Source organism: Oncorhynchus mykiss, chromosome 1 (genome assembly GCF_057628025.1).
Source record: "Oncorhynchus mykiss isolate SJ-2025 chromosome 1, ASM5762802v1, whole genome shotgun sequence".
Classification (NCBI taxonomy): domain Eukaryota; kingdom Metazoa; phylum Chordata; class Actinopteri; order Salmoniformes; family Salmonidae; genus Oncorhynchus; species Oncorhynchus mykiss.
Window position 1 is genome coordinate 35,490,844 of NC_143022.1, and position 17,331 is coordinate 35,508,174.

At 46.6% G+C, this 17,331-nt stretch overlaps 1 protein-coding gene and 1 pseudogene across 1 annotated transcript; both read right to left on the reverse strand.

Moving 5' to 3' along the window:
- Positions 1-1,032: 1,032 nt before the first annotated feature.
- LOC110521650 (zinc finger homeobox protein 3) lies at positions 1,033-14,585 on the reverse strand. The gene is made up of 6 exons (XM_021599348.3): positions 14,297-14,585; positions 11,263-11,816; positions 10,861-11,089; positions 7,135-7,385; positions 3,059-6,334; positions 1,033-2,956 (listed from the first exon to the last, which is right to left on the reverse strand). Exons 2-6 carry the CDS (start codon positions 11,794-11,796, stop codon positions 2,711-2,713), a joined length of 4,536 nt encoding a protein of 1,511 aa, XP_021455023.3. The 5' UTR covers positions 11,797-11,816; positions 14,297-14,585; the 3' UTR covers positions 1,033-2,710.
- On the reverse strand, positions 11,851-13,686 carry LOC149985481 (uncharacterized; annotated as a pseudogene).
- Positions 14,586-17,331: the final 2,746 nt, after the last annotated feature.

The window sequence follows — 17,331 nt, forward strand, 5'->3', positions numbered from 1 at the left end:
CAGCAAACTGGACGTCCTCAAAGACTGAGCTGAAACAATCTATCTGGTTGGTTACATCGAGGAGGAAAGAATTTCAACCACTCTACTGCAATGGCTCTGAAGTAGTTCCCTACTGATTACACTAGGAGCTGGGGTTTGGTTCCCTACTGAGTAGAGTACCTTTACTAAGTACACTAGGGACTGGGGTTTGGTTCCCTACTGAGTACTCTTCTACTAAGTACACTAGGGGCTGGGGTTTGGTTCCCTACTGAGTACTCTTCTACTAAGTACACTAGGGGCTGGGTTTGGTTCCCTACTGAGTACTATTCTACTAAGTACACTAGGGGCTGGGGTTTGGTTCCCTACTGAGTACTCTTCTACTAAGTACACTAGGAGCTGGGGTTTGGTTCCCTACTGAGTAGAGTACTTTTACTAAGTACACTAGGGGCTGGGGTTTGGTTCCCTACTGAGTAGAGTACTTTTACTAAGTACACTAGGGGCTGGGGTTTGGTTCCCTACTGAGTACTATTCTACTAAGTACACTAGGGTCTGGGGTTTGGTTCCCTACTGAGTACTCTTCTACTAAGTACACTAGGGGCTGGGTTTGGTTCCCTACTGAGTACTATTCTACTAAGTACACTAGGGGCTGGGGTTTGGTTCCCTACTGAGTACTCTTCTACTAAGTACACTAGGGGCTGGGGTTTGGTTCCCTACTGAGTACTCTTCTACTAAGTACACTAGGGGCTGGGGGTTGGTTCCTAACTGAGTACTCTTCTACCCAGTGCACTAGGGGCTGGGGGTTGGTTCCGTACTGAGTACTCTTCTACCCAGTGCACTAGGGGCTGGGGGTTGGTTCCGTACTGAGTACTCTTCTACCCAGTGCACTAGGGCCTGGGGAGTTTGGCTTTGAGAAGTGCTACTCCATCCTAGTACAGCAGTAGGTTGCATGGAGATTTCAGTATACAGTCACCAGTGGCCTGGTGAAGAGGCAGATACAGCAGTTCGTATACAGTCTCTCTTCTTTCCATCATTCAATGATACATTATCAAGTTGTTTTTGTGGGCTTTATGCACCAATGATTACAGTGCTATTATGTCTTTGGGTTGTGTTTTAAAGCATGATATATTAGCATAGTTATTACTGTTGTTATTATCATAATTACTACAGTAATATTAATGCAGAGAGAGTAAGAAGACGTCATACACAGAGAGAGAGATGGTTAGAGTGCGTGGTAACATCTTCCCTAAACTCCACATCATAACACCTACATTATGTTCTCATAAACCACAAAACAGCACTTGTCTTATCAAAGCATAACAACAACCGTCAATCCAGAATATTCATATTCATTAACATTTACTAAACAATGTTGTGTAGTGTTTGGTTGGAGTGGTTGTGACATATATTGGTTGGACATGATCAAAATAGCTTCTTATATGACGTCTCTCTTAAAGGACAAAGTGGACTTCTCTCAGTGCTATTTGGCCTATTATCCACCTACGGAACATGTACATGTGCAATAGAGTCACCATTGGCTTGAGAAGGTTGAGGTCTGCTTCGGCACCACATAGGCCAGTCAGTCTTTTGCCGCACACCTAGTACTACACCGGTCTCAGATCTACCCTTCACTGTATGGTCTGTACTGCAGTTCAGGAAATGAAAACCACCATGCTGACAACACAATCCAAGGACATGTAAGGTTTTGGTTACAAGCTTTGGAATCCAAGCCGGTCTTTGCAGAAGCTCTTTGTGAAGAATATTCTTTATTTTTGTTTTCCGTAGCGGCTTTTGTTTCTTTCTTTCTATACACCAAACGTCTTGGACTATCTTGATAGAATCTGTTCGTACTTGCAACAGAACTACAACACTAGTAAAGTCTTTAAACAGAAGTGGGAAGATTACATACCATTTCCTGATTCTCCAGATGATATGGTCTCGACAGGGACATCTGTTGGCATGGAGGGGTTAACTCCTGAGGTATCGGTTGGAAGAAAGGACAGGAGAGGAGAGAGGGAGGAACAGAGGAGTTGTGACTTAAAGCTCTAGGAGGTATGCCCTGTGATGTTTTGGGGCTGAGGAGGGGATGAGGTACACTGGTAGAATGCTCTTTGGCTTCTTGGGCATGTGGTTGGTTCATGGCTCTTTGTGAGGTTGGTTCATGGCTGTGTCTGTGGTTGGTTCATTGTTGTGACTGACGTGCACTTGGTTCATGGCTGTGTGTTCTCTCCCCTGTCCTCTGCAGTCTCTCTCTATCCTGTGGTTGGGTCGACTCTAAGGCTCCTGGCCCTCTTCTCTTTGGCCCGGTTATTCTGAAACCACACCTGCACTACCCTGCATGCCAGGCCCTCACACCGCAGGGGGCTGGATTGCTCCCTGTAGCAGACGGAGTTAGGCAACCTGCTGGTGGGTCATCTGGGTACGCGGCCTCTGCTGCTGTCTCGGTACATGCCTATCCACACTCAGACAGACTTGGACTGGTGTTCTGGTCACAGTCTTGAACATTGAAGCTCGCCATTCCATAATTGTATCCCAGAGACAACAGATTGCTACAGTTCAATTTGGGTTTGTTCAGGTCAAAAGACAAATCGGTTTTCCCAGAAATGTATTTTCTCTCAGTGGGGACGCCCCATGGGCTTGGGGAGGGATGGAGGGAGGGAGAGAGAGGAGGATGCTGGGAGAGAGAGGGAAAAGGCTGGATGGAGAGAGAGTGACCCTCTCTGTCTCTGTAGGATCAATGGTTGTGAGAGAAGCTGGAGTCATCTGCAGGACCCATCTGATTAAATGAGCCATAGGCAGCTCTGTCAGTCTGTGAACAGTGGTGGGCCCTGACATGGGCATCCAGGGCGTTCTGAGCATTGAAGAGAGCCCTGCAGAACGGACAGCGCCTGTTGTTCTCACCCAGACACAGACCTCCTCCTCTCCCCAGGGTCTGGAGCTGGCCCTTCCTCTGACGAGCCCTGGTGTTCTGGAACCATACCTGATGAAGTACAGACAAACACAGCAGTATTACATGTTATTACACAAAACATGATCACCATTACATAATTATAGAAATGTTACTATGAGAATGATAGAGTACCTGCACTACACGTTTCTTCAGGCCTGTGTCCCTGGTGATGCCCTCCAGTACAGAGCGGGTTGGGTTGGAGTTCAGACTGTAGCGCTGGTACAGAACCTCTAGCTGCTCCGAACTGATGGTGGTCCTCTGGCGCCTAGCCCTCCTCTGCTCATCACCCTCTCTAACTCCCTCTTCCTCTCTCTCACCGTCCATCACATCCCTCATAGGCGTTACCGCTGTCCCTTCCTCCAGCCTACGCTTCAGAAAGGGCAGGGATGGGCTAGGAGCACAGTGTGTGTTCGTGTATGAGGTTAGAGATGGACTAGGAGCACAGTGTGTGTTCGTGTATGAGGTTAGAGATGGACTAGGAGCACAGTGTGTGTTCGTGTATGAGGTTAGAGATGGACTAGGAGCACAGTGTGTGTTAGTGTATGAGGGTAGAGATGGACTAGGATCACAGTGTGTGTTAGTGTATGAGGGTAGAGATGGACTAGGATCACAGTGTGTGTTAGTGTATGAGGGTAGAGATGCTTTGTGGATGGAGTGAGCGTTGGTGAATAGGGATAGGGGTGGTTGGTGGCCAGATGATAACAGGGACTGGTACTGAAGCATAGACTGGAGTATTATGGGCTGCATTAGACCAAGGGGGAGGAGAGAGAGGTCTATGGGGAAGGGAAGAGTGGGGAGGCTTGGTAAATGAAGAGGGGGCAGGGGGAGTTGGGATAAGGGGAAATGCATGGAGAGATTGGACTGGGGTATGATAGTTGGAGAGGGGGCAGGGGTGGTTGTCGATGTCGTAGTGTCCTGCTGCTGCTCTGGAAGTGGTTGTGTTTGGGAAGAGGGTGGAGGAGAGGGTGTTGGTGAGGCTTGGGCTGGGCAGAAGGAATTAACTGGGGCTTGGTCTGTGGACAAGGTTACAGGTACAGATGCCGGTGTGGTGGGTACAGCTTGATCTGGAACTATGGAGGCTTGGGAGAGGGATTGGGCTTGGTCAAAGATTGAATCTGAGACTGGTGCTGGGGGTAAGGGTGCAAGTACAAGTGCTGTGGTTGGGGTTAGATGTGCAACAACAGTATTATCGTTGTCCCCCACTGGGAAGGGTGTGAGGGGGTAGAGGCAGTCATACTGTCTGGAGAACGTCTCCAACACTACCGGAGTGATCATTTGCTGGTGAACAAACTCCTGATGGCTCTTCAGGATCAGAGAGTCAGAGAACAGCTTCCCACATTCTCCACACTGCTTCTCCTCCTCCAGGCATCCCTCCATCTCTCTGTTCTGCTGTCTCTGTCTGCTCTGATTGGATTGCAGGGCCAGCTCCCAGCCATATCTCTCCAGCAGAACTCTGAGGGCCTTCTCTGCTCCATCCCTCTTCTCACTCTCCTGCATCTCTCCACCTCCCTCAGGAGATGAGGATGGATTTGACTCTTTCTCCATCTGGTGAAGGGGGGAGTCACTGTCAGCTGTCTCAGCCTGGGTCTCACATTTCGGGGGCTGGGCTGGAGACTGGATGCTAGTTGTCACCAGCTTTGGAGAGGGATGTTTAAGCCCATTTGTCTGAGAGGAGAGGGCAGCGATGGTCTGGAGGGAGAGGGCTGAGGTGATCCGACTAATGTTCATGTTAGGGTTGAGCTGCAGATCTCCAGAGAGGTAGAAGGACTGGAGCATCTGCTGCTGTAGAGAAAACAGGCTGTCTGGGGAGAACTGGAGTGGAGAGAGGAGGTTCCTCTGTTGGAGACTCTCTGCTGCTGAAGGGAGGAACTGCTTTAAGAGGTTCTGCTGCAGTAAGGGGAGGTGCGGGAGCAGTGTTGGACTAAAAAGCTGGGGCTGGAGGAGGACTGTGTGTTCCTGTATATGGGCCTGGGCTAACTTATGTTGCTGTTGTAGCATCTGGGCCTGGGCTAACTGCTGTTGGAGTAACGTTAGGTCCTGCTGTCCTCCAGATGCTGTCAGGTCCTCTACTCTCCGCCTCTTAGCCTGGTGGCCCTCAACCTTCCCAGAGACACCCACACTCAGCTGGGCTTCACTGAGGGAGGAACAGGGACTTGGGGAGGAAGGGGCTGATCTGGTGGCTGTTGGGGGGCTGCCCCTGGTAGATACCTCTCCTCCCCCTGGTGAACGGCTGGAGGCAGTGGTCTGAACCAAGGCTGGAACTAGGGTTTGGAGGGTGTGGGGTTTCAGTGATAGCTGGGTCCGAGCTCCACGGGCTCGTGTCTGGTGCAGTACAGAGCGGAGGTGAATGTCCAGGGCGGAACTCTGGCTGTAAGCCACCCGACACATTCTGCAGCGGTAGGAACTTGGGTCCGGGCTGCAGCGGGTGTCAGGGGAACTGGGGCTGGAGTCCTGCAGGACCCATCTGGCTCTGGCACGGTGGGACAGAGAGTTATAGAGGACCGGCAGGATGGATCTCTGAGTGAAGGACTCACAGCAGAAGGAACACTTGTAGGGCTGAGCCGGGTCCAAAAAACGCTCCAGAGTGGGGTTGGAGCCCTTGCTGAAGGGGTTGGGTTCTGACCCTGCCTCCTCCTCCTCCTGCTGCCTTGAACCCTGGTCACTGTCACCAACCCCTGAACTGGGCCTCTCCTCCTCCTCATCTGGGTCATCCTTTTCATCCTCTCCCTTTCCCCGCTCTCCCTCCCCCTCCTCATCATCTTCCTCTTTCTTACCTGTCTCTTCTTCACTCCTACTTTCCCCCTCCTCTTCCTCCCCCTCCAGGCTGATTGGTTGTTGGATGTGTGCTCCACTCTGGTCAGGGTATGTACCCTGTAGGTGTAGGCCCTGTAGGTGTGTGTTGAGCAGGTGTCTCTGCAGGGCCTCTTGGCTGCGGCACCGTCTGGGGCAGAGGTGGCACTCTGTCGCCGCCCTCATGGCGTGGTTCTGCCTTCGAACCGCTAGACTGCACCTGCCGCAGCGAAACCTGTAACCATGACAATCAGAAGGGGGAGGGGCATCACTGGGAGGAGACAGGGGTAAGGTGGATGAAGGGAGGATGCTGGGGGAGAGAGAGGAAAGAGTGGGTGGGGAAGGGGGAGAGCTGGGGGACTCAAGGAGGTGAGAGGTGTTGTCCTCTGCTGGGTGCTGGTCCTCACAGGGAGGAGTCAGAAGAGCAGGGACATCTTTGGCGGTGATTACTTTTTCTTTTTTTGTATGGTAGTCGTTTGTTTGAGACTCGTTTGTGAGGGATTCCTTCGTGTAAGAGCTGTTTGTGTTGCAATCGTTTGTTTGAGATTCCTTTATATTTGAGTGGGACTCCATCTGCAGTGTCTCTTTCTGCAGAATATCTGGCAGCTCCACTGCCACCTGGAAAAGAAACCAACAACAACGTCAGTCTGAATCTATCCAAATGACTGATTGCCTTTATAGTCAGTCAAAACAGTGTCTTTCCTGTTTGATAGTGCAGATGGAATAATAATTGTGATGCTCCTGTATTGTCTACATCACCTCACTCTCCCATTACACACTAATAATAGATGGAGGAAAACCAAATCAAGAGTGTTTTTAAAATCAACCACACACACACGCACACACACACACAATACATATATGCCCCAGTGAGAGAGTGAAGGTCAGGCTTAATCTAGACAGAGACATTGGAAAGCCCGGAACATAATGGCCATCATAATCCAAGTCTGAATTAATGAACCTATGCTATTATCAGAGAGAAAGGGGGGAGGGGGAATGGGGGGTGGGGTACAGAGAGAAAACAGGGGGGGCTGGGAAGGGGGAGACAGAGACAGAACAAGGGGTGGAGATATGGGAATAGAGAAAGAACAAGGGGTCGCAGAAAGAAAGAAGGAGAGATAGAGTGGAAAGAGAGGGATAGAGAAAGTGAGAGAAGATGGAGAGATAAGAAAAGGCAGTAAAGAAAAAGGGAGTAGGGAGAGGGTGAGAGAGATGAGAGAGGGGTGAGAGAGGGATGAAGGGGGGAATAGGAAGAGGGAGACAAAGAGCACTGATCATGCTGGGCAAAGTAATGGAGGTTGGTGATGTGGATAAAAATGAGCACTCTGTTTGCTGGAGACACTAAAAGCTCCATCAGCTTGACTGCCCTTCTGCTAAGAAAAGGTAGCTAGAACACACACAGAAACACACACACTTACCACACTCATGAGCTTGTCCACACAGTCCTGGACCACACTGTGTGTGAGTATGAGGTGGCGTCTCAGGTGTGTGTATTCCAGTGTGTCCTGGCACAGTGGGCACTTGCCAGTAGCCAGTTGGTGAGTAGAGCGCTGGTCTGTTCTGGGGCGTTTGGGAGAGAGGGGGCTCTGTGTCTCCTCCAACCCAGAGAACGATCGCTTGGCTGGAGAAAGGGAATCTCTCCTCTCCCCCTCCTCCTCAATGCATCCACCTAGAAAGGTAACACATACAGTACCAGTCAAAAGTTTGGACACACTTACTCATTCAAGGTTTTTTCTTTTTTTTTTCTCTACATTGTAGAATAATAGTGAAGACATCAAAACTATGAAATTACACATATGGAATCATGTAGTAACCAACAAAAAAAAAGTGTTAAACAAATCAAAATCTATTTTAGATTCTTCAAAGTAGCCACCCTTTGCCTTAATGACAGCTTTGCACATTCTTGGAATTCTCTCAAACAGCTTCACGAAGAGTGCTTTTCCAACTGTCTTGAACAACTTCCCACATATGCTGAGCAGCACTTGTTGGCTGCTTTTCCTTCACTCTGTGGTCCAACTTATTCCAAACCATCTCAATTGGGTTGAGGTCGGGTGATTGTGGAGGCCAGGTCATCTGATGAGGCACTTCATCTCTCTCCTTGGTCAAATAGCCCTTACACAGCCTGGAAGTGTGTTTTATGTCATTGTCCTATTGAAAAATAAAATGATAGTCCCACTAAGCGCAAACCAGATGGATTGGCGTATTGCTGGAGAATTCTGGGGTAGCCATGCTGGGTAAGTGTGCCTTGAATTCTAAATAAATCACAGATAGTGTCACCAGCAAAGCACCCCCACACCATCACATCTCCTCCTCCATGCTTCCCGGTGGGAGCCACACATGCAGAGATCATCCGTTCACCTTCTCTGCATCTCACAAAGACATGGCGGTTGGAACACAAAATCTCAAATTTGGATTCATCAGACCAAAGGACAGATTTCCACCTGTCTAATGCTTGTGTTTCTTGGATCAAAGAAAGTCTCTTCTTATTGGTGCCCTTTAGTAGTGGTTTCTTTGCAGCAATTCAACCATGAATGCCTGATTCACAGTCTCCTCTGAACAGTTGATGTTGAGATGTGTCTGTTACTTGAACTGTAATCTGAGGCTGGTAACTCTAATGAACTTATCCTCTGCAGCAGAGGTATCTCTTGGTATTCCTTTCCTGTGGCAGTCCTCATGAGAGCCAGTTTCATCATAACGCTTGATGGTTTTTGTGACTTTACTTGAAGAAAAGTTCAAAGTTCTTCAAATTTTCCGGAATGACTGACATTCATGTCTTAAAGTATTGATGGACTGTAGTTTCTCTTGCTTCATCAAATATCAAACACCTCCAATCCAAAGTTAAATCTAGAATTGGCTTCCTATTTCGCAACAAAGCATCCTTCACTCATGCTGCCAAACATACCCTCGTAAAACTGACCATCCTACCGATCCTCGACTTCGGCGATGTCATTTACAAAATAGCCTCCAATACCCTACTCAATAAATTGGATGCAGTCTATCACAGGGCCATCCCGAACTACAAAAATCTCTGAAACTGGAAACACTTATCTCCCTCAATAGCTTTAAGCACCAGCTGTCAGAGCAGCTCACAGATTACTGCACCTTTACATAGCCCATCTATAACTTAGCCCAAACAACTACCTCTTCCCCTACTGTATTTATTTATTTATTTTGCTCCTTTGCACCCAATTATTTATATTTCTACTTTGCACATTCTTCCACTGCAAATCCACCATTCCAGTGTTTTACTTGCGATATTGTATTTACTTCGCCACCATGGCCTTTTTTTGCCTTTACCTCCCTTATCTCACCTTATTTTCTCACATCGTATATAGACTTGTTTATACTGTATTATTGACTGTATGTTTGTTTTACTCCATGTGTAACTCTGTGTTGTTGTATGTGTCGAACTGCTTTGCTTTATCTTGGTCAGGTCGCAATTGTATATGAGAACGTGTTCTCAACTTGCCTACCTGGTTAAATAAAGGTGGAAAAAATATATATATAATTTGAGCTGTTCTTGCCATAATATGGACTTGGTCTTTTACCAAATAGGTCTATCTTCTGTATACCACCCCTACCTTGTCACAACACAACTGATTGGCTCAAAAGGCATTAAGAAGGAAATAAATTTCACAAATTAACTTTTAACAAGGCACACCTGTTAATTGAAATGCATTCCAGGTGACATCCTCATGAAGCTGGTTGAGAGAATGCCAAGAGTGTGCAAAGCTGTCATCAAGGCAAAGGGTGGCTACTTCGAAGAATCTCAAATATAAAATATATTTATTTAATACTTAGTTACTAGATGATTCCATATGTGTTATTTCATCGTTTTGAGGTCTTCACTACTATTCTACAATGTAGAAAATAGTACAAATAAAGCGTGTCCAAACTGGTACTGTATGTTAATACACAGCAACACACACACATACTGAATACGAATTGATCCAGTATACATTTTCTATTAGGAAACCTTCTGGGGTTCAGACCAGTTCATTCAGACTGAATACCTGGTATTGACTGTTTAATTAATAGAGTCGCAGACTGAGTTAGACCAGATTTAAATCCTGACAGTTAGACCAGATTTAATCCTGACAGTTAGACTACAGGAAATTAGAGTCATTAGAGTCATCAGAAAGGTACTCTCCCTCTATCTCTCTGTGTATCTCTCTCCATCTATCTCTGTCTTCCGCACCTGCTCTCTCCATCTATCTCTCTCTCTCTCTACTGCACCTGCTCTCTCTACCTCTGAATGCTTGGCTATGAAAAGAAACTGACATTTACTCCTGAGGTGCTGACCTGTTGCACACTCTATAACCACTGTTATTTGACCCCGCTGATCATCTATGAACGTTTGAACATCTTGAAGAACGATATGGCCTTAATGGCCATGTACTCTTATAATCTCCACAGGGCACAGCCAGAAGTGGAGTTGCCACCCCTCAGAGCCTGGTTCCTCTCTAGGTTTCTGTCTCTCTAGGGAGTTTTTCCTATCCACAGTGCGTAGACATCTGCATTGCTTGCTCTCTGGGGTTTTAGGCTGGGTTTCTGTATAAGCACTTTGTGACATCTGATGATGTAAAAAGGGCTTTATAAATGTATTTGATTGATACACTGAGGGAAGATTTCCCGGGTTCTGATTAAGCCTAGTGCTGCTAGACTAAAAAACATGCCGGAGAAGCTCTATTGACAGTGCTTTTTAGTCCAGGATTAGGCTCGGAGTCTGGGTAACTGACCCTTTAAATCTCCATTCTAGAACATTAAAGTTCAATAGCAGTGTCTCAGTGGTGATGTCTCAAATTAGCATTGTCAGGGGCAATATGGGATGTAACGAGCTTGTTTCGACAAACCAATTAACCCAATAGATCCCTGACCATAATCAATCATTCCTTCTCTCTCTATCACTCTCTCTTCACCCTGCTCCATCTCTCCAGGTTTCTTCTCTCCGTTGACATTATAGGCCTGCAGATCATTTTCTCCATTCTATTCGTCAACTTGTTCTGGACTGGTTCTCAAATATGGTTGAAACTCCCTCTTGCCAATGCCTTAATTAATCATAAACTTTTAAATTCATCAGGTGGACTGAACAAGTGCACACTTCAGATAGCTGGTCATTTCCAAATCCCTCCTAAGTCTCTTACCTGTCTCAGGACTGGGACACTTCCTAATGGTGAAAGTAGCCGCTAGCCCCTCCCCTTCCTCCAGGCTCCTCCCTCTCACTAACTGCAAGTAGTGAAGCTCCCTCTTCTGATGACCAGGGGAGTGGGTATGTCTCAATAGGTGGAGTTTAGAACAGGAAGAGTAGTTACACAGGACACAGTGGAACAACCAGGACCCTCCATCTACTGCACTGTCATACTGCTGTAAGAACTAGAGAGAGAGGGTGATAGGTTGGGGTTAGACTGTGACGGAGAGAAAGATGCACTAAATAAATCTGGTCCCTGTGCTTTATTTGCTGTCTATATGCCAGATATTTAGAAATAATCTTATAGTCCAAGTACAGCAATGACACAGGCCTCCAAATTGTGTGTGTGTGTACTGACCCTGTAGACTCTGAGGCTGGCCTGGTGTTGGGTGTTGATACTGTGTATTTTCAGTTTCTCCAAGCTGGTGGTCTGGAAGTCACACAAGTTACACTTCAGCTGAACTGGGTTGCCTGTAGCAACCAACTTCCCAAATTCCTCCCTGTCCCCGGCCTCCCCCTTCTCCCAGAGGTGGGAAGCCAGCTGGTACTGGGCCCTGTGTCTGTCTGTCTGGCAGTGCAGGGTGAAGTTAGCCCTGAGGGGGGTGCTGTAGCCACACAGCCTGCAGTAGCAGCCTCCAGCCACCAGAGAGCGCCACTCAGACTGGGGCAGGGAGCAGGGGGCACTCAGGTGAGACATAAGAGACTCCAGACTGTCAGAGGAGAAACTGGAACACACCAGGCACTGGAACACACCACAGGAAAGAGGAGAAGAGGGGGAGAGAGACAGTGGAGGAGGGGGAGAAGGGGATGGTGAGGAGGAGGGAGGATGAGAGGGGGAGGGGTTCAGGGTTGAATCCGGGGCGACTGGCTCCTCTGCTGATAGTTGATGCATATCCAAAGACTGTTCCCCACCTAGAATACACAGCACACAAACAGGCCGTGAGAAAACATACTGTACATATAAGCATGGATATAATCAACTATCAACCTAACTTGATGTGCCAGTGAACAGAGCCCAACAGAACAGTTATTGAGTATGTGTGTGTGGTCTCTCCCCTATGCTGTGTGTGAGTTGAGGAGGCAGACACCTGCAGTGGGCCAGGTAGTAGCTTCTCTGCAACACGTTGTGTGTTTGTTTCAGGCGCAGCACGTTAGGCATGTGTTTCTCGCTGGTGATGTGTATGCAAAGATTCCGGGCAATGCTGGTCTCATAATCACACACCTCACACCGCCACCTCTTACCCTGGGAAGGGGGCTGGCTGGGGTAGGGTGTGTTGTGTGTGCAGGGGGCTGTGTGACTGTGGGGTGTGTGCGTCCGTAGCCCTGTTCGCCTGCCGTGTCTCTGACAGTGTAGCCCCCATTGTGTGCGGAGTGTGTGTGTGTGTGCCGTGCGCAGGGTCCTGCTACCTGTACGTTGCTGAGGTGTTTGTCTGACTGCATGTGTATGCTGAGGTTTCCTTTAGAGGAGGTTGTGTAATCCCACACACCACAGAGGTAGGGCTTGTACTCACAGACATAACTCTCTCCCCGGGACAGACGAGGGTGGGCCTTCCCCGTGCTACAGTACACACACACACACACACCCCTTGACCCTCCACACACACACTTCTCCCCCGAGCCCCCCCACACACACACACAAGCCCCCAGATGCAGGGTGTTTTTCTCTGAGGTGGGCATGCAGTGTCTGCTGGGACTTGTAGTGCCAGTTACATTTGGGGCATTTGAGTATCTTGCAGGAGTTCCAGGAGTATATCAAGGCCATGTGACTGTTCAGTGAGCCAGGAGAGGACGGAGAGGGGTGGAGGTGATTAGAAACGGTCTTTAAGTTATCATCTCCCTCTCTATCATTATCTCCTTCTATCTCTCCATATCCCTCTCTTTTTCCATCTGTCTCTTTCGGGTTGTTGTTTGGTTTTGGAACTTTGGCGGTGTCTCCATTGGCAATAAGGGAAGTGTGAGTGGTGTCTGCCCTCCTATCATCTGTAACAGGTGTGCTGGTGGACTCAGGCAGGGCTGACTTCTGGGGTTTAATAAAGCTCAGAGGAAAACTAGGACTACTGCACTGCACTCTTCCTGTATCTCTCATCTCTGTCTCGCTCTGAGGAAGGAGACGAGGAAAAAAAGGTAGAGCATTTTGGAGAAGAGGAAGAAGTGATGAGGGTGTTATTGTTCAGAGTGCCACTGGCCATAACTGTGCAGGAGGCAGAGCTGTGCTGGCTCCGTTGAGGTAATAGACTGCATTTGGCTTTGGTTTGAGGTGGCCTCTTCCCTCTGTTTCTCCTCCTTTCCTCCTCTGTCTTTGCTACTAAAGGCTGGTGCAAGGTTCTCTCTCCCCACCGTTTCCTCTCTGTCATCCACCAGCAACAATCTTTCTTTCTCCTTTAGCTTCTCTTCCTCTTCCTCCAGTCTGCCTCCATGTGAGTGTCCAACCCTCTCCCCTCCCTCCCCTCCCGGGGTCTCCTCTCTGCCTGCGGTCCCCTCTGCACTGCTCTGTCTCTGTCTGGATCAGGGTGGGGGGCTCTTTGGCTGGGGTCAGGGCTAAGGTTTGAGAGGACAACCCCTCACAGGGAATCAATCACTTCCAGGGTCAGGGGTGGATGGGATAACAGTTTGGGGCTTTTCAGGTTCTCTCTCCTGTCCTCACCGCTGTTCATAACGGTGCTTACAAAAGCCACACATTGCTACCCCACCTGACAGAAGCAGATTGTTTTTTTGTTGTATTCACATAAATACTGTGAATAAATTAAGAAATGCATATACACTACCAAGAACGTTGTTACTGCAACACAATAACCAACAGACTTGTAGGCATTGGCAAGACTCTACTAACTTATAGCTGCTCCCCTGGCCCTAAAGGTTTTCATTTCCACACAGATAGAACAATAACCTAGGGCTATGTCCAAATAATGGCCCCCAAAAAATACTAAAAAACGTGGAACTACTGTATCTCTGACAGTAGCCTGCAACTGCTGCTGGTAACCAACATACACCGGCTGACACAGACATACATTATTTAACTGGAATGGTGACTTTGGCGATGTTAATTTTATTGTAGCCTACTTCTGTCTTCGTTTAGCCTACTCTAGAGAGAACAAGTACAAACAGCCCGCACCAGTTTACAAAGGCACAGCGCTCTTCTTTCCAGTCAACAACCACAGCCAAACAAAGGTGACACTCAAAACTCGCACTGACGAAACAAACACATTTGCGTTAAGATAAACAGTCCGCTGGTCTGTAGAATAATTATGTCTAGGTTAGGCTATAATAAAGTAATACAAATGTCGATATAACAGGCACCAGTAGCCGTCAACAACGAACCCATGCAGCTTTCATTACCTGGGTTACATGGGCTGTGCGAAATCCCCGACAGTTAGAAAAATACGCAGACTCACATCTGTACGGCAGTGTCTGTCGTCTGCGGACTCCTTGGAGCTGTAGTAATCCAGTCACATAGAGGGTCTACTGAACATCCACATATTACCTTTGAACCAGAGAGAGCAGCATAACAGTCTATGATCCTAAAATCTTCTTCTTAAAGTTATATATACTGTAAACATTGGGACGGAAGGGGAAAGGTACAGTTAGGTCTGATCATATAGGAGAGAAAAACACTTAGCTATTTATTATTCCTGCTAGTTGGTTTCCTGCAAATGGCTAAAACATCCCATTGCGCATGTGCGTAATTGCGCAGACAGCATCAATTGGATGCTGCGGAGCGGAGGAGAGGAAGGGGAAAGAGTGGGAGCAGTAGACTACGGAGGAGAGGATGAAGGATGGAGGGAGAAAATAGGGAAGTAATGGATTATCATTGTAATGATGATATTGGATGTTATAGAAAATAAGAAAGGGATGGAATAATTGATACATTTTGACACAAAAATTCTTAAGTGAAATGTAGGCCAAATACAGTTGATTTGTGGATATACAGTATATCGAACTCATACACCTTGTATCATCTGTACCATCAGACGCATGCTTGAAATAGAACACCAGGGTTGGGGAGTAATCAATGGATACAGTGGGGCAAAAAAGTATTTAGTCAGCCACCAATTGTGCAAGTTCTCCCACATAAAAAGATGAGAGGCCTGTAATTTTCATCATAGGTACACTTCAACTATGACAGACAAAATTAGAAAAAAAATCCAGAAAATCACATTGTAGGATTTTTAATGAATTTATTTGCAAATTATGGTGGAAAATAAGTATTTGGTCAATAACAAAAGTGTATCTCAATACTTTGTTATATACCCTTTGTTGCAATGACAGAGGTCAAACGTTTTCTGTAAGTCTTCACAAGGTTTTCACACACTGTTGCTGGTATTTTGACCCATTCCTCCATGCAGATCTCATCGAAAGCAGTGATGTTTTGGGGCTGTTGCTGGGCAACACAGACTTTCAACTCCCTCCAAAGATTTTCTATGGGGTTGAGATCTGGAGACTGGCTAGGCCACTCCAGGACTTTGAAATGCTTCTTACGAAGCCACTCCTTCGTTGCCCGGACAGTGTGTTTGGGATCATTGTCATTCTGAAAGACCCAGCCACGTTTCATCTTCAATGCCCTTGCTGGCTCCATTCTTTCTTTCCTTAACATGGATCAGTCGTCCTGGTCCCTTTGCAGAAAAACAGCCCCAAAGCATGATGTTTCCACCCCCATGCTTCACACTTTATGGTGTTCTTTGGATGCAACTCAGCATTCTTTGTCCTCCAAACACGACGAGTTGAGTTTTTACCAAAAAGTTATATTTTGGTTTCATCTGACCATATGACATTCTCCCAATCTTCTTCTGGATCATCCAAATGCTCTCTAGCAAACTTCAGACGGGCCAGGACATGTACTGGCTTAAGCAGGGGGACACGTCTGGCACTGCAGGATTTGAGTCTCTGGCGGCGTAGTGTGTTACTGATGGTAGGCTTTGTTACTTTGGTCCCAGCTCTCTGCAGGTCATTCACTAGGTCCCCCCGTGTGGTTCTGGGATTTTTGCTCACCGTTCTTGTGATCATTTTGAACCCACGGGGTGAGATCTTGCGTGGAGCCCCAGATCGAGGGAGATTATCAGTGGTCTTGTATGTCTTCCATTTCCTAATAATTGCTCCCACAGTTGATTTCTTCAAACCAAGCTGCTTACCTATTGCAGATTCAGTCTTCCCAGCCTGGTGCAGTTCTACAATTTTGTTTCTGGTGTCCTTTGACAGCTCTTTGGTCTTGGCCATAGTGGAGTTTGGAGTGTGACTGTTTGAGGTTGTGGACAGGTGTCTTTTATACTCTTAAAGAAGAAGTTACAGGTCTGTGAGAGCCAGAAATCTTGCTTGTAATGTAGGTGACCAAATACTTATTTTCCACCATAATTTGCAAATAAATAAATTAAAAATCCTACAATGTGATTTTCTGGATTTTTTTTTCTCATTTTGTCTGTCATAGTTGAAGTGTACCTATGATGAAAATTACAGGCCTCTCATCTTTTTAAGTGGGAGAACTTGCACAATTGGTGGCTGACTAAATACTTTTTTGCCCCACTGTATATGTAATGGATTACAAAAAACGGTAACTGTAATCCGTTATGTTACCTGCAAAAAAAATATTGTAATCAGATCACAGATACTTTTTAAAAAATTGAGTATTACTTAAATTCAGAAAGGATGACACTTCTCTGTTTTCTCAATGACTTTCAAATCAGAATTGAAAAAAAAGGCGCAGATTTAAATTTGTTCCACCAGAGCGAGTCTGACCACAAGTCAGAGACCACTATTATGACACACCAAATGTGTTTGATGGATCGAGGGAAACGAGCAGGAATAGGTTTTTGTGGGCTACAGTCCAAGCTGTCTTCCAATGGTGCAACTGCTGTCGGCATCAAAAGATTATCCAACTTGAATAAACGCTTAGAGGTACAGTAAGGAAGACAGCAGTGGTGTAGTCTACAGCGATACGGATAACACTTATTATTGATATCTACATAGCGCATTGATGTGAATCACACTGCTGCTCTCTCATTTACCTATTTACGCTTTACGGATTGTGGTTGTTGTGGATGGCTGTTCACAAATCTAAATGTGTATTTGAACCCAATAATGGTTGAATTCAAGAATTGAATCTGCCTATCAATCATTGTTTTTGAAACCAGTGGACAGCCAGTGAAAAATGCGCTCTTGCAACAGCTGCATAGAGCGGATCCCAGCCTATGGAATAAAAAAATCTAATTCGTGCTGGAAATAAAAACTTGCTCACTTTTGATAGACTTAAATTGGCAATCTGTAGTTGCTACATCCATTTTTCAACGTATAAATTATATATAAAAATATATATCCATTGATTCTTGAAGAATATAACATAAATGCTTCATGAGTTTAGCTCAACTGTCACACTCCATGAGAACCCAAAATATAAGCTTGTTTTTCTCCAATGTTTGTAAACAATGTAAATGTAAAC

Excerpts from the sequence above, each read along its gene's own strand:
- LOC110521650 (XM_021599348.3), bottom strand. The coding sequence starts at position 11,796 with ATGCATCAACTATCAGCAGAGGAGCCAGTCGCCCCGGATTCAACCCTG. Across the intron at positions 11,090-11,262 it reads CCAGCCTCAGAGTCTACAGG|TTCTTACAGCAGTATGACAG; the intron begins GTCAGTACACAC and ends CTCTCTCTCTAG. Across the intron at positions 6,335-7,134 it reads TGGACAAGCTCATGAGTGTG|GTGGCAGTGGAGCTGCCAGA; the intron begins GTAAGTGTGTGT and ends TTTCTTTTCCAG.